Genomic DNA, 17075 nt, shown 5'->3' with positions numbered 1-17075 from the left:
AAGGACTCTCTTGGGTTTCCAATGATTTGTTGTCTCTCTGTATTTATATCAGAGCAAGTAATTCTTGTTAGGAACATGCTAGGTGTTATGAGTTAGAATGAAGAGTAGACATATAGCTTTGAACATAGACTTTTGTCCTTTCTCCATGTTTGTATTCAATAAGAAGTGTAGTATTTCTTATTTAGGGCCTTTCTATGTATTGTTTACTTTGAATGAGGGAAATAGGTTCTATAACTATTTAAAAAATATATATACAACACCTTCAAAAAAGGATATGAAATGGACATATAACTTAAGGTAAGATAAGTGTTGTAGTCTTTTTATTACTGATTCATGAGATTTATTTTTATTTAAAAATTTAGGACCTTCTTAACAATTTCATCAAGACAACTGAGGGTAATATAATGAAGCGGACCATTTGCAGTTATCTAGATTGTGAGCGATCTTGTGAAGCTGACATTTTAAAGAACACCAATTATAAGGTACTATAATTACCAATTAACTGAGTATTTTAAAAATGTGATTGTGAAGTTAAACTTAAATAAAAATTATTATATTATCATGCATCAAAATATTGTTTAAAAAGTACTTAGTTTAATTACAGAGATAATGCAGTTGAGAAGTTGTTTGAATGTCTCAGAGGTTAGATTCACTGTGATCAGGAAATATTTATATCCTTTGAGCCAGTAAAAGAATGAATTGGCTTTGCTAGGGTTTTTGTATATTCACAAGTTTCTGAAGTTATAATAAATTTTCTTGTAATCATATAATGGAAATTATCTAAAATATTCTTTATAGTTAAAAATGTTACAGGTTGAGAATATTAGCATTTTACTAAGGAGAAAGGTTGTCACTCCTCAAGAATTACATTACTAAGTAAGGATCATTATTTCTTCTACGGGCCTTGGGTGGGACACACATACACATAACCAACCTTGATTTGAAGAAATTTAACAATCAAAGTACTTCAAGTCTAGTTCTCCCTGGATGTATCAGAATAAGACTGTGGAAAATCACAAGATAGGCTGAGATGTGATCATCAGTGTAAATCTGACTACTTCTACAAGACTGGAAATCTGAGTTGAAAAGCATGATGTATAGAGCAAATGGCGTAGATGGGAAGGAGGAGAAAGCCAAGATCTATTCATTAGGGTAAGATGGATATTGGGAAGTGTAGGCCTGGTGAAGTGCAGTGCTCGGGGCAGGTCAGGGTCAGTCCTGGTTTCAGTGACATGGTGAATATGGTCCTGTGGTTTCCCAGGGAGGCATCAGGGTTCTAGTCAAATGGGTAGCATGTAGCAGCAGAAAGTCTTGGTCACAAAATTTAGATTTTTGTCATCTAAGCAGTGTACCTATTTAAAGGAAGCAGGACTGTGGTTCCCAGGGAGGGCACACTAGGAAAGACAAGAAATCTATACCTTGGGATAATGCAGTAGCTCAGGAGCCATTTCTCACTAAGATAGCAATCTAAGGTCTGGTGATTGGTGACAAAGAAGTTTTGGGGAATAATGGTATGGAATTGGGGCTGAAAGAAAAGAGAAATGTAAAAGTTGAGGTGAAGTGGGGCAGACAGCATGTTCATCTACAAAGATCACTTACCAAGTTTCTGATATTTTGTTGTATACAGCATACGGAAAATATTACATTAACTTATTCAAATTATTGCCTATTTTTTTGTCTTTAGTGATATAAAAATGACTTGTATAGTTCTTTGATTACCAGTGATCTGTTGATAAATTTTCAATGCCATCTAGAGCTCATTTAGTTATAGAATAATTTAAAAAATGACTTAAGGTGGTATTTTCTATATCTACATGGATTATTATTTCTTAACAGCAGCTTTTATTCTTTTCCAGGGATTTTTTCAGTTAATGTGCAGCAAAAGCTGTTGTGTTTACTTCCATAAAATTTGTTGGAAAAAGTTCAAGAATTTAAAATATCCAGGTGAAAATGATCAGGTATTATATTTGTTCTTCCTTAAAAACTTTACTACAACATATCCTCCTCTACTCTTTCCTCTGTTTTCCCTCTTTCCTCTTCATTTCTTCCTGATCACATCCTTCCTCCTCTTTTTTTCTCCCTTCATTTTTTTTTTTTCCTATTCTCTCTGATGCTTTTCTCCTCACTATTTGTTCATCATCACCATTTATTAAACAGGTCTTTGTAGGAAATACTCTGCTAGTTGCTTTGCTTATTGATTTCTATTAATTTGTTCTCTTCCCTTTAGAAGTTTATACTCTTAAGAATAGAAATATTGTTACGTATATTCACATAAAGGACATAAATAGAATCACTTAATAAAAAGAAAGGACAACTATATAATTTTAAGGATAGTTTCTATTTTAAGGGTAGAGAACAGTGATAAATTTATAGTCTCCAGAACTATCCTTGTAGTATTGGGAATTCCCTGGAAGTCCAGTGGTTAGGGCTTGGCGCTTTCATTGCCGGGGATGGCATTAGATCCCTGGTCAGGGAACTAAGATCCCTCAAGCCATGCAGCACAGCCAAACAAACAAACAAACAAAACAGCAAAAAACAAGACAAAACAAAACAACCCAAAATATATTTGTATTATTTATATTTGCCTAAAGTCATATAACTAAATTGAATTCTTTGCTGCTAAAATTAAAGTAGAAATCGAAAGCCCAATTCTATATTAATTAGTCTTTAGTGAGGTAATGGCCATAAGTTGGGTCTATAATGTTTGGTTCTAGAGTGTTTACATTGTGCAAACAGCAGAAAACACTTATAAAGGAATTGTGGTGGAATAGAAAGAGCACTGTATATGAAGTTGAGAGTTCTGAGTTCAAGTCCAGATTGAGCCACTTGCTAGTTTTCTTTGCACTAGGCTGAAACTCATTTTTCTAAGCCATATAGTGAGATAGTAATACCTACTTTATAAGTTTGTTATGAGGATTAACAGGTAAAACAGATAAACTTGCATTGTACATTGTAAAAATCATTATATAAACATTATTATTCACTTTTTAAGCAGTGTGTAAATACTTTTCACTTTCTTTGATTATTAGGGCAATCCATTTTGCTCAACTTTAGAAAGAGATGTAAAAGAAAACTAAGTAACTTAACCAGAGGAAATAACAAGGTCAGAATCAGAAAAAGGACTCAAATTCGTTTTCCCTGGAATCCTCATATATCTAACAGAAATTCAGTATTCCTTTTTGCACTTACTTAATTAGTATATTTTACTTGAAGTTGCTTTTATTGGGGGCAGCAAATACATTTTAGTTTGTAATATAACTATTTGAAGATTTTGAAGTAGAAATGATGAGAGAGAAAAATGTAGTCATAAATTTTAAATAGGAAATCCATTGGTATAAGAAATGGACTATCTTTGAACAGCTAACTCTCAAATGTTTATTCACATCTTTTTTACTGTCTAGCAACATCTGCTTCTAACTTTATTTAAATATAATCAGTCTTGCACATCAGCAGGTTTTTTTCTATTTTTATTGTTTGTATTATTTTTTTCTATTGATAACTTATTGGGGGTTTTTCTATTGATAACTTTAGAGTTTTAGTGGGAAAAAATGTTTGAAGGAAGGATGTACAGGTGACATGATAAGGATGCTGCAATGTGAGGTACCTGGAATTGTCAAAATTTTGGTGAGTATCTTTCTCTTATTTTTTTGCTTTCCTTCACTGGAATGATGTTTTTGACTTCAAACAGATTTGGGAATTGCAGTAGTAGTATTCTAGCCATATTCTCTTTGATGGGACTAAGCTCTCTAACCTTTTTATTGCATTGATTTCTCCAAAGTAGTATTTAAGTGGTACTTAAGAATAAGAAAATTTTAAAAATAAAGACACACACACATACACACACAGAAACAGAAACAGACAAGCAGGCTATAGCTGTAGCAGTGAGGAAAGTCATTATCATGAACAAAGGATGATAATCTAATTCTGTTCCACCTATGGTTAAAAATAATTTTAGATTTTCTGAACCCTTTTTTCGTCTCTAAGCATCTTCCTATAAAAATATCTATAGAACATCTCATAGAGTTGCTGCTACATAAAATGCACTTAAATGGTATCCATTTAATTTTTTTAATTAATGAAATATCTTGTTGAATTTTCAGTTAATTAGTAAACAGACCAGAATTATAAATAGGAATATATATATTTTTTAATGTTTAGTATGGTCTTCTTGTATTTTAGATTTGACATTTAAATCCTATAGTGATATAAAGTAGAACTAGTTTTTAAGACCAACTCTAGTTTATTTGATTAAGATTGTTTATAGCTTGTTTCTTCTGTTTTATTTGTTTTATATTCACTATAGCTTCGTTCTCATTGTTTTCTTTCAAATATTAAGGCTAAGAAGTAACATTAAAGAATTTTGAAAATTGAACTACTTTAGGGCTATTTTTTTTTCATCACTTGCAGTTTGAAGTTGTGAGAAAGGATGAATATATAACCATTGAAAATTTAGGAGCAAGGTAAGCTTGAAATTAAATATTCTTTTTTTTTGAGCATGTATGTATTTTTCAGTTGCTCCTTTCTTCTGTGTTTTCTGTTACTTTCTGGAGCTCCATTAAACTTAAAGACAGTATCAGTTGTGTGAAAAAATTGTATTTAATTGACATTTGTCTACCCCTTTGCCCCCCACTTTGTAGACTTTTAAATTCTAAAGCAGGAAAATGGAAATGTGAATACTTTTCCCTTAAGTATGAAAAGAATCCTTTCCTGAAAACTAAATGTATTTTTCTTAAAGTTATTTAAATTAGATTGTTATGATATAAAAACTTTCTCCTAGCTTTCAAAACTCATTCAAGCCTCCAGGCTTGTCTGACAATTAGAATCATCCTGTTTCTTAGATGAGAAAGCTTTATTGCAGAGGAATATATAATATAAGTTGGGAATTCATAGAGGTATAGACTGTTGCTATTGAAATTAGAAATTTCAATATAAAACTTATCCATTGATTCTCCACTAATCCATTGATTCTCTTTTCTTCTGCTTAAAATGTCTACCATTTTTTTAATCTACCAGTGTTATTACATTGATATCTAAGTTTTCCCTATGAGCTAATGAAACCCAAATCTTTATCTCTGCTGTAGATCTCACTCTTAAAAATCTAGGTCTGTCTACCTGCATGCTAAAAATTTCCATTTTTATTTTTCAAAAAGATCTATAGTTCAGTAGGCCCACAACTAGACTCACAATATTTCTTCCCAGTTACAGTTGCTCTGTAACTTTTTTAAGGTCCAGTCAATTCAACTCCTTAAATATATTGTACATGCCTCCTTGCTTCTGTCCCTGTGCTTCCACTAAGCTAAAGTTATTTATTTAATTTTTTTTTAACATCTTTATCGGAGCATAATTGCTTTACAGTGTTGTTAGTTGCTGCTGTATAACAAAGTGAATCAGCTATATGTATACATATATCCCCATATCTCCTCCCTCTTTTATTTGGAATTCGGAAACAGCTTCTAACCCCGTCTTTTTGTCTCCAGTCTTACCTTTCTTCAGTCTGACTGTTCAAGTCTATTGAACAGTCTGTTCAGCCATCAAAATCACTTTTCTAAAAAAAAATGGAAATATTTCACTTCTCTGCTTGAAAATCTTTCAGAGGCTTCTCATTGCTCTCAATTAAGTTCAGGCTTGTTAGCTTGGCTCTTCAGTCACCTTGGTCCCTGCTGTACTCACTAGTGTCATCTCTTGTCATTCTTTTTTTTACTATATATACACCAACTATGCTGAGCTTCTTTTAGTTCTTAAGTGTGCCATCTGTTTTACCTCTAGGACTTGCCTAGAATATGCCACTCCTTTGGCTTTGCCTGGTTAAAACTTCCAGAAAGTCATTTTTACTTTGCATTAGGTGTTTCAATCACATATTCCCTTCACTTCTCCTATTAAAACATTTACTAAGTTCTGTTACACTTTCTAGGCTCTCTTCTCCATTTGACTATAGCCTCCTTGAGGGCAAGAACTTTAACTTGCTTACTGCTATATTCCCAGTACATAACCTAATGCCTGGCATATAGCTGGTACCCAATAAATACATGACAGATGTAGAGATTCTAACTTCCATTATTCTACAATGAGTATGTTACTTTTGTTTGACAGGCAATTAACTTATTTGGAGATGAACTGCGAACCTGTTTTCCTTGGATGGTGGTTCCAGTCTCAATTCAGAACTTCAGCCTTTAGCTGAGCTACTTTGAGTCTGTTCCACACATATGGTTCAGCGGTCAGTCAGAGATGTGGCCGGAAAAAATTGGGGGATCTCTTTTCTGACTTTCCTTTCTGGGATTCCCCCACACTCTTCAGCAGCCATGGTTCCATGGCTTCAATTTTCTGGTTCCTTCAGCCAAGGAGACCTTTGTTTTCTACCATGGTATACTTAGCCTCAGGCTCAAAGCTCTAAAATTGGTGAACTTAATTTCATACATTCTTCTTCTCTTCTCCCCAAGCATATACCCCCTACGGCAGAGTTGGTTTGTTTCTCTGCTCTCTGTGCCTTCAAGGAGTTGCTTTTTGTAATTTGCCTAAGTTTTATAGTTATTTTCTGTGGGAAAACCCTCTGATAATTGGACCTTATAACCAAAAGTGGAAGAGCTACCTCATGAGGTTTTGTGAATGAATGACAAAAAAGTTTGGTTTTTAACATTAAAATGCTTTATTGTTAAAATATGCATAAATAAAAGCTCACAAAATATAAATGCAGAGTTTAAAAACGAATTATGAAGCAGACAGTCTTGTGGCTCCACCCATATAGAATTTTGTCAGCACCCCAGAAGCACTCACTGTTCCCCTCTCCCCCAGCTCATCCTCTACCTAGGTAACTGTCATCCTGACCTTCACAGTAATCATCTCCTTGCTTTCTTGATAAATGTATTAATTATAAATGCATTTCTAAACACTGAATTTTTTTATAGGTCACTTTTTCAGGCTATAGCTCATATACAGTAAAGTTCACTTTTTAAAAATATACATTTTAAATGATTTTATTTTTATACAGCTGAGTAACCACTACCATGATCAAGAGAGTATTTCCATCATCCCAAGTTTCTCTAAAATCTCTTACATAGTCATTCCCCCTCCAACTTCCAAACCGTGGTAACCACTGATATGATTTCTGTTCTGATTAATATTGCTTTTTTCTGACTATCCTCTAGTAGGAAAGCCTTTTGCATCTGGATTTTTTTAAATTTAGCATAATGCTTTTGAAATTCATCCTTGTTATTGCATGTATCAGTAGTTCATTTTTGTTTGTTGTTGAGTAGTCTTCCTTTGTATAGATGTACCATAACTTATTTATTCATTTAACAGTTGATGACATTTGTGTTGTTTCTGGTTTTAGGCTGTTATAAATAAAGCTGCTATAAATATTCATGTGTTACTCTTTGTATAGATATATGCTTTCATTTCTCTTGGATAAATTCCTAGGAGCAGGATTGCTGAGTCACATGGTATGTGTTTAATGTTATAAGAAACTGCCAAACTGTTTTCAAAGTAGCTGTACATTTTGTCATTCTCACCAGCATAAGAGAATTCTAGTTTCTCTGCATTCTCTCCAGCACTTGGTATTATCAATTTTAAACATTTCAGCCATGTTAAAAGATGTGTAATGGTATCTTATTGTGGTTTTAATTTGCATTCGCTTAAATTTTCAAAACTGTTTTTAAATTTTAGATCCTTTGCTATTACATGATAAATCTTAGAAAAACACCTTATAAATTTCTCCAGACTTCTTGCTGAGATTTTGATTGCATTGAATTTGTAGATCAATTTGGGGATGATTTACATCTTAACAATATTGAGACTTCCCATCCGTGAAGATGGTGTATAATGAATTTCACTTAATTGAGTCTTCTTTGATGCCTCTCAGGAATGTTTTGTAGTCTTCTGTGTATATAGTCTTATTTCTACAATCTTATAAATATTTTGTTAGATTATCCATGTATATTTGACTTTTTATGTTATTGCAAATGATAATTTTAAAATTTCAATTTCTAGTTATTTGTGTTATACAGAATTGATTTGTGTCGATCTTGTATCCTATGACTTGATAATTAATAATTTTAATATCCTTTATAGATTCTTTGAGGTTTTCTACTAAAGGTCATGTCATCTATACATAAAGACAACTTTATTTCTTTTTTTGCAATCTATATGCTTTTTGTTTATTTTCCCTTACTTATTTCATGGTCTACATCCTCTAGTACAATGTTGAATACACTTGTGAGAGCAGACGTCTTTGCCTTTTCTAGATCTTAGGAAGAAGTCTTCAGTTTTTCACCATTTAATATGCTGTTAGCTGTAGAATTTTTACAGATACCCTTTTTTAGGTTGAAGAGATTCTTTTTTCATCCTACTTCTCTGAAAATTTTTATCATGAATGGATAGTGAACTAATGCTTTTCTGCATGCATTGAGACGATCATATGGTTTTCTTCTTCTTTAATCTGTTATATGTTGAATTACATCAATTTATTTTCAAATGTTGAATCAACTTTGCTTTCCAAGAATAAATAGCAATTGGTCATAATCTATTTAGTTTTTCATATTGCTGCTGGTCTTTTAATTTCTAGCTTTATTGAGCTATAACTAGCATATAACATTGTGTAGGTTTAAGGTGTACAACATGATGATTTTATATATATGTATATATGAAACAGTTACCACCATAAGTTTAGTTAACACATCCATTACCTCACATAGATTTTTTGTGTGATGGGAACTTTTTTTTTTTTTGCGGTACGTGGGCCTCTCACTGTTGTGGCCTCTCCCATGGCGGAGCACAGGCTCCAGACGCGCAGACTCAGCGGCCCTGGCTCAGGGGCCCAGCCGCTCTGTGGCATGTGGGATCTTCCTGGACCGGGGCATGAACCCGTGTCCCCTGAATCGGCAGGCGGACTCTCAACCACTGCACCACCAGGGAAGCCCCAATGGGAACTTTTAAGATCTACTTTCTTAACAACTTACAAGTATACAATATAGCATTATTAACTGTAGTCACATGCTGTACTTTGGACCCCTGGTTTGTACCTTTTGACCCCTTTACCTATTTCCCACCCCCCACCCCCACCCCTGGCAACCACCAGTCTACTCTGTGTTTCTGAGTTCAGGGTTTTTTAGCTCTCACATATAAATGAGATCATACAGTATTTGTCTTTCTCTGTTTGGCTTTTTTCACTTAGCATAATGCCTTCCAAGTTCATCTGTGTTATCACATATGGCAGGATTTCCTTTTTATGGCTGAGTAGTATTCCATGGTATATATATGCCACATTTTCTTTATCTATTCATCCATTAACAGACACTTAAGTTGTTTTCCATGTTTTGGCTATTGTAAATAATGCTTCAGTGAACATGGGGGTGTAATCTCTTTGAGACAGAGATCGTATTTCCTTTGGACATATAATATATACCCAGAAGTGGGATTGCTGGATCAATTCTATTTTTAATTTTTTGAGGAACTTCTATACTGTTTCCCCTTGTGGCTCTATCAACAGGTGTGAGGTAATATCTCATTGTAGTTTTGATGTGCACTTTTCTGATGATTGGTGATGTTGAGCATCTTTTCCTGTACATGTTGGCCATTTTATATCTTCTTTGGAAAAATGTTTATTCAGGTTCTTTGCCTTTTTTAATTGGATTATTTATTTGCTGTTGAATTGTATGGCTTACTTATATATTTTAGATATTAACCCCTAATCAGATGTATGATTTGCAGATGTTTTCTCCTGTTCTGTAGGTTGCCTTTTCATTTTGTTGACTGTTTCTTTCACTGTGCAGAAGCTTTTTAGTTTGATGTCGTCCCACTTATTTATTTTTGCGTGTGCTTTTGATATCAAATTAAAAAAATCATTGCCAAGACTGATTTCAAGGGAATGTTGCTTTTCTCTCTACTTTCAAAGGTCTCTCTTTGTCTTTCACTTTTGTCAGTTTAATTATAATGCATTTCAATGTAGTCTTTTTCAGGCTCAACCCATTTGTGGTCCTTTGAGCCTTGTGAATCTGGATGTCCATTTCTCACCTTAAGTTTGGGAAAGGGACATTATTTCTTTAAATACTCTTTCCATCCCTTTCTCTTTCTCTTCTCCTTCTGGGATTACCATACTAATATATTGTTTCTCTTATTGTTGTCCCATGCATCCCGTAATCTTTCTTTACTCGTTTCATTCTTTGTTCTTTTTCCACCTCTGATTGGGTAATTTCAAATTATCTGTCTTTGAGTTCACTGATTCTTTCTTTTCCTTGATCAAGTCTGTTGTTGAAGCTCTCTATTGTATTTTTCAGTTCAGTCAGTGTATTCTTCAACTTTAGGACTTCTGAGGGTTTTTTTTTCTTTATGGTTTCTATTTCTTTGTTGACCTTTTAATTTTGTTCATGCATTGTTTTCCTAATTTCAGTTAGTTGTTTGTGTGTTCTTGTAGTTCACTGAACTTCTTTCATAGGATTATTCTGAATTCTTTGCACTGTCTATAGATCTCCATTTCTTTAGGGTCACTTATTGGAAGTTTATTAGTTTCTTGTGGTGGCATCATATTACTTGATTCTTCATGATCTTTGTATACTTGCATTGGTATCTGCACACTGGAGTACATGGTCTCCACTTGCAGAGTTTACAGGTTTGTTTTGGCAGGGAAGGACCTTCACCAATCAGCTGGTAGCATCTACAGGTAAATAGAACTTCCCATAGGGTTTCCTACTTCTGTGAAGCCACAGTCTGTGCTCTGAGGTTGGGGGTGGGGTGCTGTTGGGTGGGGCTGGTGGCTGGGTTCCATGTTCAAGTGGGGTTGCTAGGTGGGCTCCCAGGTCAAGTTGGGCTGATGGCTATGCTGTGGTCAGGTGGCGTTACTAGCTGTGTTCTGTAATCACCTCTGGTTGGGCACATTCACAGTCTTTGCCCTGACTGGGTGTTGTCACCGGTTGGATTCTGTGATTGGGCAGGATTTCAGGCCATGCTCTGTAATTGTTCCTGGTCAGGTGGGACTTCAAGGTGTGCTTCCTGAGCAGATGGAAATAGTGGCTGGATTCTACATTCAGGTGGGGCCACAGTCCAGGCTTCATGGTCAGATGAGATGTTAGGCTGTACTTTGCAATCAGGCAGGGCCACAGGCTGTGCCCCAAAGTTGGGCAGGACCACAGGATGGACTTTACAATCAGATAGGTTGTTCATTGTGCTCTGCTCTTGGGTGAGGTATGGCCTTCAGCTGTACCTCACATTTTGGTGGGGCATAAAATGTCAGGGTTGCTGTCTGGATTCCTTGGCGTAATGGGACCAGAGGCTGTCCTCTGATGTTGGGCAGGTTACTGGCTGGGCTCCCTGCTTGAGTGATTACATAGGTAGCATTCATCAGGGCTGTATCTGGGCTCTGCTGCTGCATTAGGTGTTAGGCTGGGTTCTGCAACTGGAAATACCTTAGGCTGGGCTCTGAGGCTACTCAGGGTCACTGTTCTGGCTTCCTGATTATCCAGGGCCAGAGGCTATGTTCAATAGTTAGGTATGGCAACTGGCTTGACGCCCTGCCCAGGCAGGCTGTAGGATGTGCTTCGTGGTTGCTAGGTATATGTGGGCATGCTTCCCAGAGGGGTGAGAGCTCAAATTTGCTCCCTTGTCTGAGTGGGCCATAGTATGTGCTCTGTACCGACTGGCCATCTATAGCCATATTTCCCAGAGAAGTGGGACTGGAGACTGTGCTTAAGAGTTAGAGGGCTTCCCTGGTGGCACAGTGGTTGAGAGTCTGCCTGACATGGGTTCGTGCCCTGGTCCGGGAAGATCCCACATGCCGCGGAGCAGCTGGGCCCGTGAGCCATGGCCGCTTAGCCTGCGTGTCCAGAGCCTGTGCTCCACAATGGGGGAGAGGCCACAACAGTGAGAGGCCTGCATACCGCAAAAAAAAAAAAAAAAAAAAAAAAGAGTTAGGCAGAAGTGCGAAATTTGCTCCTTTGCCCATGTAAGCTGTAGGATGTGCTCCATGATTGGTATGGCTGAACTGTTTCCCACAGTGCTTTTATCAATTTACACTCCCACTTTCAGTGTAGGAGAATTCCTTTTACTCAGTATCTTTGCCAGTACTTTATATTGTTAGAGTTTAAAGTGTTTTCAATGTAGTAGCTGATTAGCAGTGATATGCTGGTGCTGGATATAAAATCAGTTAACAACAACCACCACCAAACCAACATCTCTGTCCCTTTTTTTTTTTGTATTGTTTTCTGTGGGAGAGTTCATTTCAAAGCCAAGCCACAAGTTTTTTCATCTGTTTCATAGCAGCATTTACTTAGTGTTTAGTCTATTTAATAAATTTTGCTACTTTTCCCTCAATTTTTTTCTAATTATTTGTATTGATGCTATGCCAGTTTCTTTCTTTCTCTTTTAATCACTAGTCATTAAATGAGTTGAGTTTTCTTGGAATAGTTATTGGTAAGAAGATACTGTGGTGGAGGAGGGTCTGGGAGGAGTTCCATATTTGCTGCCTTTCTACAGTGCAAAGATTTCTTTTTTCCTACTACCAAATAGTCTTCTTGCAAATAAGCTAGTCATGTGATTCTTTTTGTATGAAATCTAGCAATTCTACTTGCCTCCGACTTCTAATGAAAGTGGCAATGTAGGGTTGTTACTGTTGGTGTTTTTTATTTGTTTATTTATTTTTCTCCTTTGCTTTTAAGTTATTTCCAGAAGGAGGAGAAGAAAATGCTCACTGACTTAGCCATGCTGATACTAGAAATCTTGACTGACTTTTTTAACCTAATTTTTTTTCCATTTGCAGTTATAAAAAGTTGATGTCTCTGAAAATAGATGATAGCGATATAAGACCGAAGATCAGTTTAAAATTTGGTACAAAAGGTATATTTTACTTTCATATGTCTCCTGTTGAAAACTGTGTTAAAAATTTTGACTTGCTCTGTAAAGTATCATGCCATTAGCAACCGTGTGTTTCTTTGAGTTTGTCATTTGCTGGGCTTGGGTTTATACTAACAAACATCACTTGGTGTAGGCTGGAATTCATGGACAGAAAGATCAGCAGGTGTATGGGTATCACATTACCTTGCATCTATAGAGAGGTTTGCTGGGTTTGGTGCATAGCTGTGACTACACAGATTGAGCTTCAGCTGATGTTCCCTACCAAATCCTCACTTGTTGCATTCCCTGTTAAAAGGGTGAAATGGAAAGAATGAACATTTGGGGCTCAAGGCCAAGTAGTCTAAACTTAGGTGCCAGCTCTTTAGGAGTGTGCTAGGAGATGCCAGCTGCTCAGCACTTGGAGAGCTTAAGGGCTCCTGGACCCATGGAAGAGTAGTCTGGTGGCATTCCTTCTTGCTAGGGAGAATGGATGTCCCTGATCCTAGCCAGCTTCTTATTTGGCAGCCCAGAGAAGGCTCCTTGAGTCATTTGCTTTGTAACCTTGTTTGCCTCCACAGTTTATGTCAAGTATATCAAACAAGAATATTACTTTAAAAATCTTTTGAAACACAAAATCATGAAGGATAAAATAATAAAGTTGCGCTTTATAATAAACACATATTTTATTAGTTTAAAAAATATACCATCATATACCAAATTCTTATTACTTTCTAATTCACCTCAGTCTACTTTCCTCTTTGGGAAGTGCTACTAAACCAGAAAAATATCAAATAGTTCAGTCTTATGCCTTATTCCATTTCATTGATGAAATACCTACTTAATCATTCATTTATTTTTTGAAAGGATAAGAAAAAGAGGTTCATAAGATCAGTGTGTCTCAAACTTTAATATATATTTGAATCATCTGTGATTTTGTTAAAATGTTGGTGCCAATTCAGTATCTCTGGGGTGAGACCTGAGATTCTGTATATCTAGCAGGCTCCCATGTGGCTGCTGCTGCTGCTGGCCAGTGGACTGTACTTTGAGAAGCAAGGCATTAAATCACTTTATGTTTCTTGCTATAGTTCTGCATTGTCTAATGCAGTAGTCACTAGCCATATGTGGCTGTTTAAATTTAAACTCATTAAAATTAGATAAAGTTTCAAACTCAGTTCCTTTGTCAGACAAGCAGCATTTCCACTGTTCAGTGGCTAGTGGACAGTGAAAATCTAAAATATTTTCATCACAAAAAGTTTTACTGGGCAATGCTGATTAAGATAAAATATAATTGCCTAAGTAAAGTATAAATAAACACTGGCAGTTACCATTCTTGACAGTCTTCAGAATTTTCAAAGGCTTAATAATTTTATGCCATTTGGTGGCCAAAGCTCATTTATTTGAACAAAACCCTGGATGGTTGAAAGCCTTCTATAGTGATTAGTTTTTGTGATTACTTTTACTTGGAACATACTGTTTTTGTTCTGATTTTTTGACAGCTAGACAGATAGCAGCATGCCTGTTGGGCACTGGCTGTGACAAAGCACTGTACTGTACTTCATTCTTTTGGAATAGTGCCTGTCCTACAGGAGCTTAGGATGTAATGCAAGAAATCACATAGAAAAAGAGCATTAATGTGGAATCTTTTGACTTCTCAAAATTCATTTTCAGATGAAATGCCTATCTTCAAACTTGATTATAATTATTTCTATCATCTGCTTCATATAATTATTGTTTCTGGTACTGACATTGTTCGGCAAATATTTGATGAGGCTATGCCACCCCCTCTTTTGAAAAAAGAGCTTCTTATACACAAGAATGTATTGGAACCCTACTACAACCATCTTTGGACCAATCACCCTTTGGGTGGAGCATGGCATCTGCTTTATCCCCCAAACAAGGAGCTGCCACAGTCCAAACAGTTTGACTTATACCTCCTATTAGCTCTCATAAAACATTTGAATGTGTTCCCTGCACCCAAAAAAGGCTGGAATATGGAACCACCATCTTCTGATCTCTCTAAGTCTGCAGACATCCTGAGGCTGTGCAAATACAGGGATATCCTCCTTAGTGAGATTTTGATGAATGGTCTCACTGAGTCACAATTCAATTCAATTTGGAAAAAAGTTTCAGATATTCTTCTGCGCCTTGGAATGAAGCAAGAAGATATTGACAAAGTGAAGGAGAATCCCATTGAGAATATCTCCCTTGATTACCATCAGCTGTCCATCTACCTAGGCATACCAGTACCAGAAATCATTCAGAGGATGTTATCCTGCTATCAACAAGGTACAAAATAATTATTTACTTAAGCCAGTAAACCTTCACTGAGTGTCTGCTATGTGCCAGGTACAATGCTAAGGGTAGGAGATTCAGTGAGCTCACATTCTTGAGAGAATATCCTCATCAAGAAGCCAATAGAAATTACAGTGCTAGAGATGTTTCCAGAATACCATGGGAAATTCTAGCCTAAGAGAATCCAAAAAGGCTTTCTGGAGATAGAATATCTAAGGAGTTGTTAAATGACATGTAAAAGTTAGCCAAGTGAAGAAGATGGAGAAGGATGTTTCAGAAGGAAACAAGAGCAAAGGTATAGAAACATAAAAATATAGTACAAGGAACTAAAAAGTTTGGCAATACTGAGATTAAAGTAGGGGAGAGTTCATAGAATACATTCAAGAGGATTTCTCTTGCCACGTTGAGCAATTTGTGTTTTCAAAAAGGAATTGTTGAATATTTTTAAGTAGAGGAGTTTTATCACTTCTACAAAATTAAGGATGCCTAAAGCCATGAAATACAGGTACTGAGTATTTCAAGAATGCCCTTTTAGACACCATGAGTGTATGTTTCTCCTTTCTATCAGAACCTTGACTTTTGTTTAAAAGTTTGGTCATAGGTAATTTAAAAAATCAGATAACATTTATGCAAGGTCTAAGGTTGTCTAAGGTTGGCAGTGGCCATTCCCAAACATTATTTGTTGTTATGGGGAAGACTTCAGACCTCCTCCCCACATTCCACGATAGCTTCTCAGCTGTCGTGGTGGAAAGTGGAGGTGAAGCCATGTCAGCATCACTGAAACCCTTGCTATGTTATTCTAGGTGGATTTTCCTGATCCCAAGTTATTAGTCATACTACCTGGTGAGCAACTGATGATCACAGTGATGCTATTTAAATGTATAACTTTCCAAGTTTCTAGTAATTGTTGACCTGGTCCAGATTTTCTTCAGCTATAATTGCTAGGCCCCAATCCCACTCCTTTTGCTAAGGCTCTGGGATTCCATTGTGTTTTCCTACTTAACCTTTAAGAAAGCTTTCTTTGAACATAAAAGAAGAGAATGCTGAGTTTGATGCTATAAGAAGGTCAGACAAGCACCCTTGACTTGTAAATTGGCTTATAAATTAGAGGCTTTTCTTTTTTACATTTACTCTATTAAGATTTTGAATGACAAAAACTTATGATAATAAAAATATTTGGGAAAGTGAGTTGAGCAATAAATTCAAGGTATTTCAAACAGTTTTCACTCTGAAAGTCTGACGAGCTTATTGCTCAAGTCCCTTTAATAGAGGCTTTCCTAGTATCTTCCCTAGTAGTTATTACAGTTTGGTTTTCATTTGTGTATCTGATTATTTGATTAATATCCATTGTCCCCACTAAATCTCTATGACGGTTATCTTTTTTCTCACCATTCTAACTCTAGAGCCTAACACAGCCTGATATATCATAGGTGCTTAATAAATATTAATGGGCAAGGAGAGAGAATGCTCATCAGGATTTTGCTAAAAAAAAAGCTCAAACTTTCAATGGAGGTTTGCTTCATAATTGACTATTACTTCATGACCTTAGACTGTAAACTGTAAAAATTTGCCTCTTGATTTAAAGTGCTCGTGTTCTAGGCATTATCTATTATGAACTATCTTTTTTTTAAACCTTTTCTTTCTCTAAACATGGGTTTATAACCTTTATGTTATAATCTAATTATGCCTTGTTTAAACTGGATTCATAAGTGAAGCTGGTTATTTTTAGTTATAATATTTATTGGTGCAGTGTAAAAAAATCTTCTGGTTTTTCTTAGTCTCAGTCTGATATTTGTTAGTTACATTACATTTGCAATTATATATCTAAATTTTTTCTTTATGTATCATAGGAATTGCTCTACAGTCAATAACGGGCAGTCAACGTAAGTATGTTTAAAAACCAAATGCCTGGGCTTCCCTGGTGGCGCAGTGCTTGAGAGTCCGCCTGCCGATGCAGGAGACGCGGG

The 17075-nt window shown here is 35.9% G+C and overlaps 1 protein-coding gene across 1 annotated transcript in view; it reads left to right on the top strand.

Moving 5' to 3' along the window:
• DZIP3 (DAZ interacting zinc finger protein 3) overlaps positions 1-17075 on the top strand; it is a 104188-nt gene that overhangs the window by 31904 nt on the left and 55209 nt on the right. Inside the window, 7 exon segments of the mRNA XM_007450534.1 lie at positions 363-482; positions 1857-1958; positions 3532-3624; positions 4408-4460; positions 12743-12819; positions 14485-15102; positions 16959-16991. Of these exon segments, the coding sequence (XP_007450596.1) occupies positions 363-482; positions 1857-1958; positions 3532-3624; positions 4408-4460; positions 12743-12819; positions 14485-15102; positions 16959-16991 (1096 nt within the window).

Source organism: Lipotes vexillifer, unplaced genomic scaffold, assembly GCF_000442215.2.
Source record: "Lipotes vexillifer unplaced genomic scaffold, Lipotes_vexillifer_v1.1 scaffold946, whole genome shotgun sequence".
Lineage (NCBI taxonomy): Eukaryota > Metazoa > Chordata > Mammalia > Artiodactyla > Lipotidae > Lipotes > Lipotes vexillifer.
This window is presented reverse-complemented; position numbering and strand designations above follow the sequence as displayed.